Raw genomic sequence first — 12,992 nt, forward strand, 5'->3', positions numbered from 1 at the left:
TGTCTCCAGAGGCAAGGGAAACAAAAGCAAAAATGAGCTATTGGGACCTTATCAAGATGAGAAGCTCCTGTACAGCAAAGGAAACAATCAGCAAAACTAAAAGGCAACCGACAGAACGGGAGAAGATTTTTGCAAATGACATATCAGATAAAGGGTTAGTATCCAAAATCAATAGAGAACTTATCAAACTCAACACCTGAAATCAAATAATCCAGTGAAGAAATGGGAAAATGACACAAATGGACACTTTTCCAAAGAAGACATCCAGATAGCTAACAGACACATGAAAAAATGCTCCACAACACTCCTCATCAGGGAAATGCAATCAAAACCACAATGAGATACCACCTCACCCCTGTCAGAATGGCTAACATCAACAACTCAGGCAACAACAGATGTGGGCGAGGATGCGGAGAAAGAGGATCTCTTTTGCACTGCTTGTGGGAATGCAAGCTGGTGCAGCCACTCTGGAAAACAGTAAGGAGGTCCTCAAAACATTAAAAATAGAACTACCCTATGACGCAGCAAAAAATGCTGATTGAAAAGGACACGTGCACCCCAACGTTTATAGCAGCGCTAGAACAACAGCCAAAGTATGAAAGAGCCCAAATGTCCATAGACTGATGAACGGATAAAGAAGATATGTTGTAATATCCAATGGAATATTACTCAGCGAGCAGAAAGAATGAAATCTGGCATTTGCAACAAGGATGGAACTAGAGTGTATTATGCTGAGCGAAATAAGTTAGGCAAAGAAAGACAAGTATCATATGATTTCACTCACATGTGGAATTGAAGACACAAAACAGATGAACATGAGGGAAGCAAAAATAGTGTAAAAACAGAGAGGGAGACAAACCATAAGAAACTCTTAAATACAGAGAACAAACTCAGGGTGGCTGGTGGGGGGAAGGGCTAAAGGGGTGAGGAGCATTAAGGAGGACACTGGCTGGGAGGAGGACCGGGTGCTCCATGTAAGTGATGAATCACTAAATTCTACTCCTGAAAACAAATATATATCTATTTTGATTTAAAAAATGAGTAAATAAAAATCCCTGGGGTGCCTGGATGGCTCGGTCAATTGAGCACCCAATTTTGGCTTAGGTCATGATCTCCGGGTTCATGAGTTTGAGCCCCACATCTGGCTGTCTGCTGTCAGCACAGAGCCCCCTTCAGATCCTCTGCCCCCTCTCTCTCTCTGCCTCTCCCCCCACTCACACTCTCTCTCAAATATAAATAAAAACATTTTTAAAAAATTAAAAAATTTAAAAACCCTCAAATGCCATCAAACATTTTATAGAAAAAAATGGGATTTTTTTTCTTTAAAATTATGTTTAAGCCTGGTGGCTCAGTCGGTTAAGTGTTCGACTTCGGCTCAGGTCACAATCTCAATGGGTTTGTGCATTCAAGCCCCACGTCGGGTTCTGTGCTGACAGCTCAGAGTCTGGAGCCTGCTTTGGATTCTGTGTCTCCCTCTCTCTCTGCCCCTCCCCCGCTCACATGCTTTCTCTCTGTCTCAAAAGTAAATAAACATTAAAAAAAAATTTTTAACTATAAGTAATATAAAATGAGTTCATATTCTTAATTGTTTTATAATCCATTGCTCAGAGGTTCTGTCATCCCATGGCATTTCGGTCTATTCCCCTTTCTCAAAACATGAAGCAATTTTCTGGCTCTTTCCTACCCCATAAAACTCTTCACTTAACCTTGGATCCATTAAAAGTTTTTTCTGTCCTTCTTTCTCCCTTCCCTCTCCCCTTGTCCCTTACCCCCTCTTCTCACCTTCCTCCCTCCTGCCTCCCTCCCCTTCCTTCCTTCCTTTCTCCTTCCTTCCTTGTTGTGTTTTGGTTTTGGTCCTTGAAATCTGCTCCATGAGAGCAGGCTTGTATCTTCACCTCTTAACTAAAAACACTAGTTTCAACAGGCTTCTATCAATGAAAACGCCATTAAAGCAAAAGAAATGGCATTCCTGAGTTCCTTCTATTCTAGTGAACACTGCAGATTATTTCTCAAAACACCGTTCTCCTTTGACTCTCCTGACATTATGTTAACTCTGTCTCATCTGCTTTGCAGCAGATTCTTCTAGATCTTTGTTGCCTTAATGTTTTTCATCTTATCTAAAGGACGTTGGTCAGTGTTGAATCCCTTCCACGACCGCATCCTTAACTCTGTTCTGGACAGATGTGGACTCATTCCACACCTTTGCCTTCTTTCCCATCTCCTGCCATGATGAATTCTAAATACATCATTTTTACATAAAGAGGAATCACATTTTGCATTTCTGTAACTTTCTACTAAGGCGGCAAGGTCGGCAACATTAGACAAACAGATTAATGGGAAGAATGTTCGTTGGTTTCTATGCCAATAATCTGGAAGCCACTGCCTTCAGAGTCTGGACATGACGTCAAATACTGGGGAAGCAAACACACATTCACACATTCAATAACTGCCATGACAGATGGACAGAGAAGACATTGGGAGCGGACAGAAAGGCTGACTTTCATCAGATGCAGCATTTACTAAACTCCAGGCACTTGGACACCGTGTTCATGGTTCCTACCATGTTACCCAGCAATGTGTAAAAATGTAATGAATCACTGAGCACTTACTATACTCAAGATTCTTGTCAAATACCTTCTTTTTTACACAAACATCCTTGTAAGATATTGATGGTGTTACTCCCACAGGCCCAGAAGGTTAAGTGACAGAAGGGCCCAAGGTCCACGGCTTCCATGAATTAGGTTAAGAATTTATTGAAATACTTGTTTTAACTACTTCAGCAGCACCAAGCTGCCTCCAGGTTATATGGTTTATCTCCTATTAGTATCATCATTACTCTCATTTACTTCATGGGGTTTTTTTTTTAACTTTATTTATTTTTGAGAGAGAGAGAGCAGGAGAGAGGCAGAGAAAGAGGGAGAAAGAGAATCGCAAGGCTCAGCCCTGACAGCACGGAGCCCGACGTGGGGCTCAAACTCACGAGATCATGACCTGAGCCAAAACCAAGAATCAGACGCTTAACCAAGTGAGTCAACCAGGCACCCCTACTTCCTGTTTTAAAATACAATTTTCAGGGGTGCCTGGGTGGCGCAGTCGGTTAAGCGTCCGACTTCAGCCAGGTCACGATCTCGCGGTCCGTGAGTTCGAGCCCCGCGTCGGGCTCTGGGCTGATGGCTCAGAGCCTGGAGCCTGCTTCTGATTCTGTGTCTCCCTCTCTCTCTGCCCCTCCCCCGTTCATGCTCTGTCTCTCTCTGTCCCCAAAAAAATAAATAAACGTTGAAAAAAAAATTTAAAAAAAAAATAAATAAAATTTTCATTGTTAGTAAAATATATTGTCAATAAAACTTTCAATTTCTACCATAAACAAATAATCAGTATTGCTTATCTAAAAAAAAAAAAAAAAAAAAAAAAAAACAGTTTTTACCAAACGTTCAAAGTCTACAGCCTGCCATCTCTTTATTATAAAAGGAAATAACTGAAATATCATTGGTACTTTTTAATTATTTGGCCATTTTTTACCCTGAGCATCACTTTACCTCTCAGTTGATGTAGACCAGAATGCACTTATCATGTGATATAAGGGAGATCCATTAAGGTAATTCCTGCGAAATGCATAAAACTAACAGCACTAAATTAGGAGTCAGTCTTGATTTAATCAAAAGAGTTGAAAAAAAATGAGATGAGAATAACTTCATCACTAACATTCTATTTTGTTTAATGCCGTGACCACCTAAAATAAGGTCATACCCATCTGAAATGGAAAGACAGTACAACACAGTGTTTGGGAGCACAGACTGCCTGAGTACAAACCCCCTCTCTGCTGCCTGCTACTTCCGTTACCTTGGACAAATTATTTAAACCTCCGTGTAAAAATGAAAAAGGCAGTAATAATTAACACAACTGTTACGAAGATTGATCACTAAGTACTCAAAAACACTTAAAACATGGAAGTTAAAGGCCAATAATATAACCGTGTTTTAGATGACTGGGGTTACCAAATGTTTTATCTCTTCATGAATAAATCAACACTGTAAGATCTCCACGTATATAACATCACGGCCTTCCTTTTTAAACAAAGCATATTTATTGCTTAAAAACAAACAAATGTTGGGGCGCCTGGGTGGCTCAGTCGGTTGAGCGTCTGACTTCGGCTCAGGTCACGATCTTGCGGTTTGTGAGTTCGAGCCCCGGGTCGGGCTCTGTGCTGACAGCTCAAGAGCCTGGAGCCTGATTCGGATTCTTTGTCTCCCTCTCTCTCTCTCTCTGCCCCTCCCCTGCGCATGCTCTGTCTCTGTCTCAAAAAAATAAATAAAAATTTTTTAAAAAAATTTTTTAAAAAGTTTAAAACAGTGCACGGCACATATGCAATATTGTGCTTGTTAAACACATAAAGTAACAACACTTGGCACCTCACTAGTATGCACCCCGTGCTTCGGAAAACCCCAAGCCGGGCACATCTTGGACAGTCTTCATGCAGGGAACACATTTAAGTTGTGCTAACGAAGGTAAGCCAGGCAATAAAGTTTTACATTTCCACAGAGAAACAGAAAGGGCCTGGCAAAGAGCGAAACCAGGCATGATCACATAGTTGAGGGTACGAAAAAGCTAAGGTGAGTGGACGGAATCAGTGTGGTCAGCGGGAAAACGTAGGAGAGAGGATAGCAGGAAACACAGTGGTGAGGATAAAAGGCGGGGTAAGAGCCGTGCTTGAATGGACTGTGCCGATCATCGTAGGGGACGAGGTGGGGGTGTGCAAGAGGGGAAGTGTGGTGACCGTCGTAGGGGACGAGGCGGGGGGATGGAAGAGGCTGGCACCTCCCGCAGGAAAGACCATCAGAGCGGAGGCAGGAGGGGGAGCCGCTGAGTGCAAGCAAACTGGACGCCACGTGACAAGCCAGGGGGGACGGTAAGAGAAGCTAGGGGCCAGGTGTAGTCCAGAGTCATCGACAAACGAAAAGAGGGGATAAGAGAGAACCAGGTATATCCGGGGAGGATGAATTCATTCCGTCTGGAACATACTGTGGTTAGGGGAATAGAGGCATGGCCGGGTGGACGTAGGGGGGGCAGCTGGGTCCGGCGACAGCGATCCGGGCGTTATGTACACGTAAATTCTTGAAGCCATAAGGCTGGAAATCATAAACCGTCTTCAGGGGGAGGGTTTCAGTCATCTCTGGAGAGCATCACCCACAATAAGGCTAAGGAATGGCTGGGGCAGAGGGACAGACAGGAAGTGTAGAGACCTAACAAGCTGAACGGAGAAAAGAAACAGAAACGTCACATCACTCCCGAAATGTAGCTCTTGGTAACACTTTCTAGAGCAGGAACCGGATCCGAATAAAATGTAATGTATCAGAGATACGGGTAAAGGAATAAGGTTGTAACGGTAGGTAGCTCCGCTGGCCTGAGGAAGGAGAGAAGGCGGGCGTTCTGGAAGAGTTACTTCTCAAAGCAGGCGCCAGGCTTCCCGCCTCAAAACGGGCGAGGCTGCGTGTTCAAAGTGCAAGCCCGCTTCTCAGGCCCAGACCTTCTCCACCTGAACCCCGGCAGCGGGACCCAGGAACTAGTACTTAACATATTCCCTCGGTTATTCTAATGGAACAAGAAAATTAGAAGTCGTAGCACGAGAAATTTTACAGCAGCAGCAAGAGATACTTCTGCTGCTATTATGCAGTTTGGGTGGTTGCGACACGTTATGCGGGACGCGTCGTGAGCGACTGTTCCGACGGGTGATCTTGACGAAGTAAAGAAGAATTTAAGTACACGTCATATTACCTCATGCGTTATTCCCACTATCCTGGTTATGGAGGTCAGGCCTTTATTTCTCGGTGAGACGAGGCTGTGTCTGTGTGTCAGGTGCACCAAGTATATGGCTTCACAGTATCTACCCTCGTCCCTCGTCAAATAACTGACAATAGAATGAGCCTAGATCAACCAAGTTGAAAGGCAGAACCTAACTCTTTTTTAAGACCGCTAGTAAGTTTCCGGCTGAAACTAATGCCTTCCTTGAGTTTGAACCCGTTTCCTTCACCCTAATTCTTATGTTTCAATTGTCTAGGAAAAAGACCAATTTTTTTTTTTTTTTTTTTTTTTTGTATCGGAAATAACAACACTGATCTGACCCTCTCCAGTTAAAAGTGATAAAATGAGGGGCGCCTGGGTGGCTCAGTCGGTTAAGCATCCGACTCGGTTTCAACTCAGGTCATGATCTCCTCAATCGAGCAACTGAGGCCCTCATCAGGCTCTGTGATGACAGATTCTTGGGATTCTCTCTCTCCTTCAATAAATAAACTTTTTTTAAAAAAAATGATAAAACGAGAATTTAAAGTTCTGTTACATTGAATGTTACATGTTTAATTTAGAAACATATGCTCCAAAAATCAGAATATTTAAGCCCATACTTATTTTTAGTCAACACCCTACCAATTCACATTACGTGTTTTGTATAATTAATATGTTTGTGAAAACTGAAGCAAGCTTCTGACCAGTTTTGCCACAAAGCATTTAGTTCATTATGATGAGAGGATATTCAATAAAGGATTTATTTGACCTACATTCTACTGTATGACAAAAGCTTGATTCTAAGTGAAATAAAGAGCATTTCACAATCGCTTCAGAAGTTCCCCATTTAAATTAAAATAAGAAAGACAAGCTGATCTTATTTGAAATTATTTTGAGTAGAGCTTTATCCCAGCATCCTCCTAACACATTTGCACCCAGGCATGAATTTCCACACTCAACCGTTCTGCTGTGAAATTTTAGCGGGACTGCCTAGATTTCTTCGTATTTCTAATTAAAGATGCAGTCTTTTATCCTATATGTTTCAGAAAACGTACATCAAATTTTCCCTGGCAAACCTGAGGATGTCTCTACGGCAAAGCACACTTATAAGGCATCTCTTGTAGAAATGAGACCAAGTAGTAGTTGGCTACCGTGATTCTTTTTCTCTCCTTGGAGACTACGTTGCTCCTTAAATCACAAGGAAGGATCCAGTGCCCCTCCCCCTTGAATATGTCGCCCATAATGACTTTCCTGACCAACAGAAGGCAGCAGAAATAATGTTCTGAGACACAGGACGTTCTAGGTCATAACAATCCCCGTAGCTTCTGCCTGGGTTTCTTGGAACCCTTGCACCAAGACGCTGCCTCTAAGAATCAAGCTGCCATTTTGTGAAAAGCCCAAGTCCCTTGGAAGCAGCCCCAGCTGACATCTCAGCCAACAGCCAGTTGTCAACGCTGCTATGTGAGACCTACCTGAGACAACCAGCCCAGCCAAGTCTTCTGATGCCTGAATCCCCAGCAGATGCTGGACTGCAAAGGCACCAGATTTCAAACAAGACCTGCTCAGGAGACAGCCCACAGAACCCACAGAGATTAATGATAAACTGTCATTTTAACTCACCAGTTTTGGGGATACTTGTTATGCAGCAAAGATAACCAGAACATTAGTTTACCTTTTTCTGTTTAGGCTCAGACTCTCGGGCTTTTATAAATTTTCCAGGGAGAATAACATACTAGAGGCCAAATGACCCTTAAAAGTTTTCCCTAGTAGCCTACAATCATTAAAATGTTCTTAATTTGCTTAATGAAAATAGCTCAACTCTATCTTCTTTGCGTGTTTTTTTTCCTCTGTTACCGAATCAAGATCTGAGCTACATAAATTTATACCAAGTATCCCCCAATGCCCTTGGGGAAAACAGAAACCCCAAGATTTAAATGACTCACCCAAAAACATAAAAAATTATCTTATTTGTCCTGCTTCAAATCCGGGCTCTTTATGCCCTGCTCATAACTGCCTGTAGGGGATCATATTTTTCCTAAAACTAGTATGAGTTCAAAACAATACGATGCCTCATTATTCCTTGCCTAAATTTGCAAATAATTTTACAGATCCTTAACCAAGTCCATGTGTACCGAAACTGAACGAGAGCAAAATATTTCCTCCCGAGAGTCTTCTCATCCAAATTTACAGACTCCTGGATCTAAAGCTGAATGTTAAAGATGGAACATTTCATTGTTCTAATTTTAGGGCATTTAGTCCATTTTATGTGGTATATGTTCCTTTCTTTTCCTACCCCTCCACCAGCACACCTTATATTCTCACTTTCGTTGCATGGGTTTAACTCTTACTAGAGGTTAGCAGCCCTCAGATCTTTATTTCCCTTCTTGCTCCCGGGCTGTGCTAAGCTCTCATTGTGCATTTCCAACATACTAAACACTTGTGTTTAGATGTCTAGCTATCACCTCTTAATTAACATTCCAAAAATGAAATTAATTTTCTGTCCAAAGCATCCGGAAAATAAAGCATCTGGTTAATCCTTTAAACATTCTCAAGGGACCCACTATTTCCCCAATTTTCAAGGTTTCCAATCTCCAGAGAGAGAGATGATTCACTTTCCTTGCCATTACTCAATTGCCTATTTTTACAGCTTTCTCATTAGAGGTATCGTTCACCTATCTTTTTTTCCCCATTTCCACTGTTAACCACTCTTCCCCTATGACTGGTCTAGATACATGGCCTATCATTTCAGGATTACTTTGACAACTAAGTCTATCTTCTGGGTCTACTCTCTCCAATGTATCCTTTGTCTTAAACAACACCCATCAATTCATCTCCTTTAAGCACTGATTTCACTGTAATTCTTCTGTGCTCAAAAACCTTCCATGACTCCCTATTTCCTCTGGTATAAATTCTAAATTCCTCTGGTTACTTTTGAAGGCTCTCCAAAATGAAGTCCATCCTGTCAACTCAGCTCCATGTCTTAATGTTCCCCAAAACTGATTTCCTTCCTGCTTTGAGAAGGGGCCCATCGTCTACCTACAACACGTCTTCCCTTACCAAACCCTTTCACGTGGCCCAAATCAGCTCCAATGCCACACCCCCCGTGCAGCTTCCCACAGTAACCTGTGGAATGAAATAACGCCCAACGTCATTTTTTAAATAAATAAAACAGTAGGTGATGTGGTTAGAAGAGAAATGAAAAGAGCAGTAGGTGATGTAGTTAGAAGAGAAATTAAAAATATTCCTGACCCGTGTCACACTGGAGCCTGAAACGCTACCGTTAGAGAGATGAGAGGCCAAAGTTAGCCTTGCAGCTAAAATGCAAATACTCTTGGCCAAAAGTTAGCCCTGCATTGTTTTCGTATCAAACACCTCATCATATCCTTTCTGTAGGGGAACATTTGAGGGCAGAGGGGAAAACTTGTTGCATAACTAGACAAGCTGAAGCCATTGCTGAGGAAAGAAAATAAAAGAAGGAAGCAAGAGGTGCCAAAATGTCAATTTGCCTACTTTGCAAATAACCTTCCTTTTTTTTTTTTTTTTTTGAAAATTAGCCTTGTGCATTATAGATACAACTATAAATTATTCAGAGTATTTGATTAACCAATTATTCTCATTCTTCTCCCAAGCTAGAGTATGGATTTCTTCTCCTGAGTCAAACAAGAACTGATTGCTATATTCACTCCCATAGCACCATCTTCCTTTCTATAAATGATAAATTTCGGTTGTCATGACACCAGAGAAGGGTAGATTCAGCTTGCTGGCACAGCCAGGCATTCTGCTACCCTGCTTTTCCCCCTTCATCCTAGCAATGTGGACTCCAGTGCCCTCACCCCCTGCTACCACAAACAAAAGAAACTCTCTGACTGATGTTCTGTGTTTTTCACAAGTACAAGAGGAGAAAGAGGACCTCAAGTGACCAAGTGTTTTCTCTGGAGTTTCTGTACATATTTCCTCTCTTCGGTCTCTCACCGGCCCCCATCTGCTTGGTGGCTATTCCTATCTCTGGACTGCATGTCTGGGTCATTGTCCTGAGTCCTGGCATCTTGATCTCACTCCCCAATGCTACCTACATACCTGTTCTTTCTCTACTCCCTGACCCCTGGGTTCTCACTTGCTTCCTCTACCCACTCTCTCTCACTGGCCATCTGACATCAACAGGAATTTCTCGTGACCACAATTTCAGTAAGAAAAATGTAACGGGAGAAGGAGGCGGAGACAAATTTTAGGCATCTGTCAGATTCCAGATAGGAAAGAGAACTCATAAAGGGTTAGAGACCAAGCTCAGGATTAGCCTAAGGGCTCAGGTGTTAGCTCTAACTCCTTTCCATGATAACACCTTCCCATATGTGGGATCAAGCCTAATTTATCCAAGGGCATTGAAGCAAACTCCAGGACCAACTGTGTTCACTATAGTATGCAAATAGTAGAGAAACAATTAGCTTCAAAATCAAGAGCACCTTATCCTTGGGTAGGCAGCCCACTCAAGCTTAAGGCTACACGGTAAACAAGTTCATTCCTTCTAGAGAACATTCTAGAGAATGTTGGTTACAAACAGCATCTTAGTGCTTTCAGTAGGGTAAATGAGTAAATTACACTAAGTCAATTACTTTGGCTTTCCATTTTTGAGAGCTTTTCTCCTCCGCGGTTATTCTAACAAGAGTTTATATTCCTATGCACAATGAAAGACAGGAAGGAAGACCAAGCCTTAAATACTTTCTGCCCCACGTGGGAAAGTGTTTTATCTTTCCTTCTTAACTTGGAAATAGTCCTTCAATTTCAGAAAGCTTTTAAAGCCAGTCCATTCTGGAGATCATTTGCAACACTGCTTTATTTTTCAAAGGCCCTGAAAATGGGTCTTTCTAAGACTTCCGGGTCAAGCGAGAAGAGACTGTGAATGTCTTGACCACAATTAACATTCACAGGCAAAACTGTCCTCAGCTTTCTCTTTTTTCCTTTCTCCTGAATTGGCCGGCGTCTATAAACTGCACCGATTAGCAGTCAAAGCATCCCCTAACCCTTGAGCCTGTGGGAACTTAGGAATTTCAACCCGAGCACGTCTATCCCAAAGCCTCCTTTACTCTGGGGGGTGGGAAAAAAAAAATCCTTTACAACAAAGGACAAGGGAGAGGCTGGGGGAGGGGCGCGCACTGGACTTGGACGAGAAGAAACGGGCGTGCTGGCGTTGACCAGTAACCCCGAGTGCCGGCGGGTCGCTAATCAGTAACCCGGAGAAGCCGCACGGCCCGACGCTGGGCGCCCCGAGCCCAGCACACCGCAGCCGGGAGGCTCCTCCTCCCCGGCCCCTCCCTCGCACCTCGGAGAACTCTCCCCGTGGAACCAACCTCCTCGCGCCGGGTCTGCAAGGCCTGTGTCGCACCGGGCTCTCGCAACCCCTCCACCCCACCCGACCGCATTCCTGGGGCCGGTCCAAGCCGCCGCCGCGGCCGCCAAACTCTGGAGGAGTGGACCCCGTCCAGGGACTCGAGCGGAGCGGAGCTGCGCGCAGTGCACAGCCCGGCCACCCGAGCGGGTCTGGACGCCCCCTCGACCACGCCGTCTGCCCCGCTGGGGTGGAGGGGAGAGTCCGCCTTCAGCCTCGGCCGCAGACCTTTTGTGCAAGGCCGGCGCTCAGCTGAGAGGGGACCAGAAGGTGTCCCCGACCTCGCCCCGCGCCGGCGGCGCCCGGACGGGAACCCGAGCGAAGGGAAGTTGTGCGAAGTTTGCGTTTCTCGCGCCCCGACTCCACTGGCTCCCCGAAGGGCAGGCGGCAGCGCGGGGACACGTGCGCACGTCAGTCCCCCCTGAACCCCGGCTCCCCCGGCCGCCCTCCTCCGCGGCGTCCCCGGGCTGCGGTCCCCGCGCGCTCGCCACCTCCATGCCCCCCACCCCCACCCCACCGGGTGCCACCGCGTCCCCACCGCCCCGCGCCCGGGGGGGGGGGAGGACAAGTCCCGAGACAGACGCGGAGGCCGACCCCACACCTACTCTCCCCGCGGTGCCACCCCGCCCCCGAGGCCCCGCGCTGGGGCGCCCCCGCCCGCGCACTCACCCATGGCCCGACGTCCAGCTGCCCCGCGGCCCCGGACCAACGTCCCCAGACGAGCGCGAGCCACCAAGTTCTTCTGGCCGCTCCTCAGCTCCCGGCGCCGCGGCGAGTGGCGGCCTCCCCCCTCCGGGCCGAGCGGCTCTCGGGGCTCCCGGCACCTCGGAGGACGCGCAGACCCCTCCCGCTCCCCACCTGCCTCCTCGGGCTAATGGCTACTGCCCGGCCCTTCGCGCGCGCTCTCCTCCCCGCGCCCCCCACCCCGCCCCCTTTCGCTCCGCAGCCAGCCACGTGCAGACGCCTCCCCCCAAATGGGAACTACACACCACAGACACACGCATTGTCTCCCACCCCACCCCCCCCCCAACCCGGGCAAGGACCCTCTGGCCAAAATAATCACCCCTAACGTGCAGGCTACGAAGAGATCATTCCGGAAGAGACAGATGGGTTACGATGATTTCGCATTCCCTAAGATCTTCTCTTAAGTATGCCATTTTTCCCTTGATAACGATATTACTGAAGACGAGGAAGAGAGAAATTCCCCCTTTTAATTTATATTAGGTCTCTCTTCCTTCTTCTGTGCTATATATGTTGGTTTCTGTAACCTGGCAAGGCTCCAAAGACCTAAAAGCCAGTCCCCTCCCCCCTCCCCTCCCCCCCCCCACACCATAATATGCAGAAGTCACCTGGAAAATAAATGACTCAATCCAAGAGGGAGCTGACGCTGCAGAAACAGCCCTGGGCTTATCAGCCTGGAGGAATGGATTGTGATTCTGGCTCTACCACGGATATACTGGGACTCAGTTTACTACTTTGTAAAACGAAGGATCTGGAAAACCTGATCTTTAAGGTCTCTTCAAGTTAAAAAAAAAAATTATGTAATTATAATGGCCTAGTTCTTTCAGGATTCAGACTGGAGAAGTTAATTTCAGCAAATCCGTCCCCAAAGTGTCTTAAGCTTCTTGCTTAGCCTAAAGCATACAAATCTATGCGGCGAACAAGTGGAAGTAAAAAACAAAGTGGACACGGTTACTACCCCTGAGGAGCATGGCTATCTAATGCAGAAGACGGGATATGAAAAGCAAAGCACATTATGTTTAGCAGAAATACATACAGAAATGCAGAGCATATATTTACAACAGCATAGAAACATTTGCACAGCTGTTTC

At 45.5% G+C, this 12,992-nt stretch overlaps 1 protein-coding gene across 1 annotated transcript in view; it reads right to left on the reverse strand.

Moving 5' to 3' along the window:
• GPM6A (glycoprotein M6A) overlaps positions 1 to 12,039 on the reverse strand; it is a 357,889-nt gene extending 345,850 nt beyond the window's left edge. The window contains exon 1 of the mRNA XM_045452260.1: positions 11,831 to 12,039. Coding sequence (XP_045308216.1) covers positions 11,831 to 11,834 — 4 coding nt within the window. The 5' untranslated portion in view covers positions 11,835 to 12,039. The remainder of the gene's footprint in view (positions 1 to 11,830) is intronic.
• Between the last annotated feature and the right edge of the window lie 953 nt (positions 12,040 to 12,992).

The sequence above is a fragment of the Leopardus geoffroyi genome, chromosome B1, assembly GCF_018350155.1.
Source record: "Leopardus geoffroyi isolate Oge1 chromosome B1, O.geoffroyi_Oge1_pat1.0, whole genome shotgun sequence".
Lineage (NCBI taxonomy): Eukaryota > Metazoa > Chordata > Mammalia > Carnivora > Felidae > Leopardus > Leopardus geoffroyi.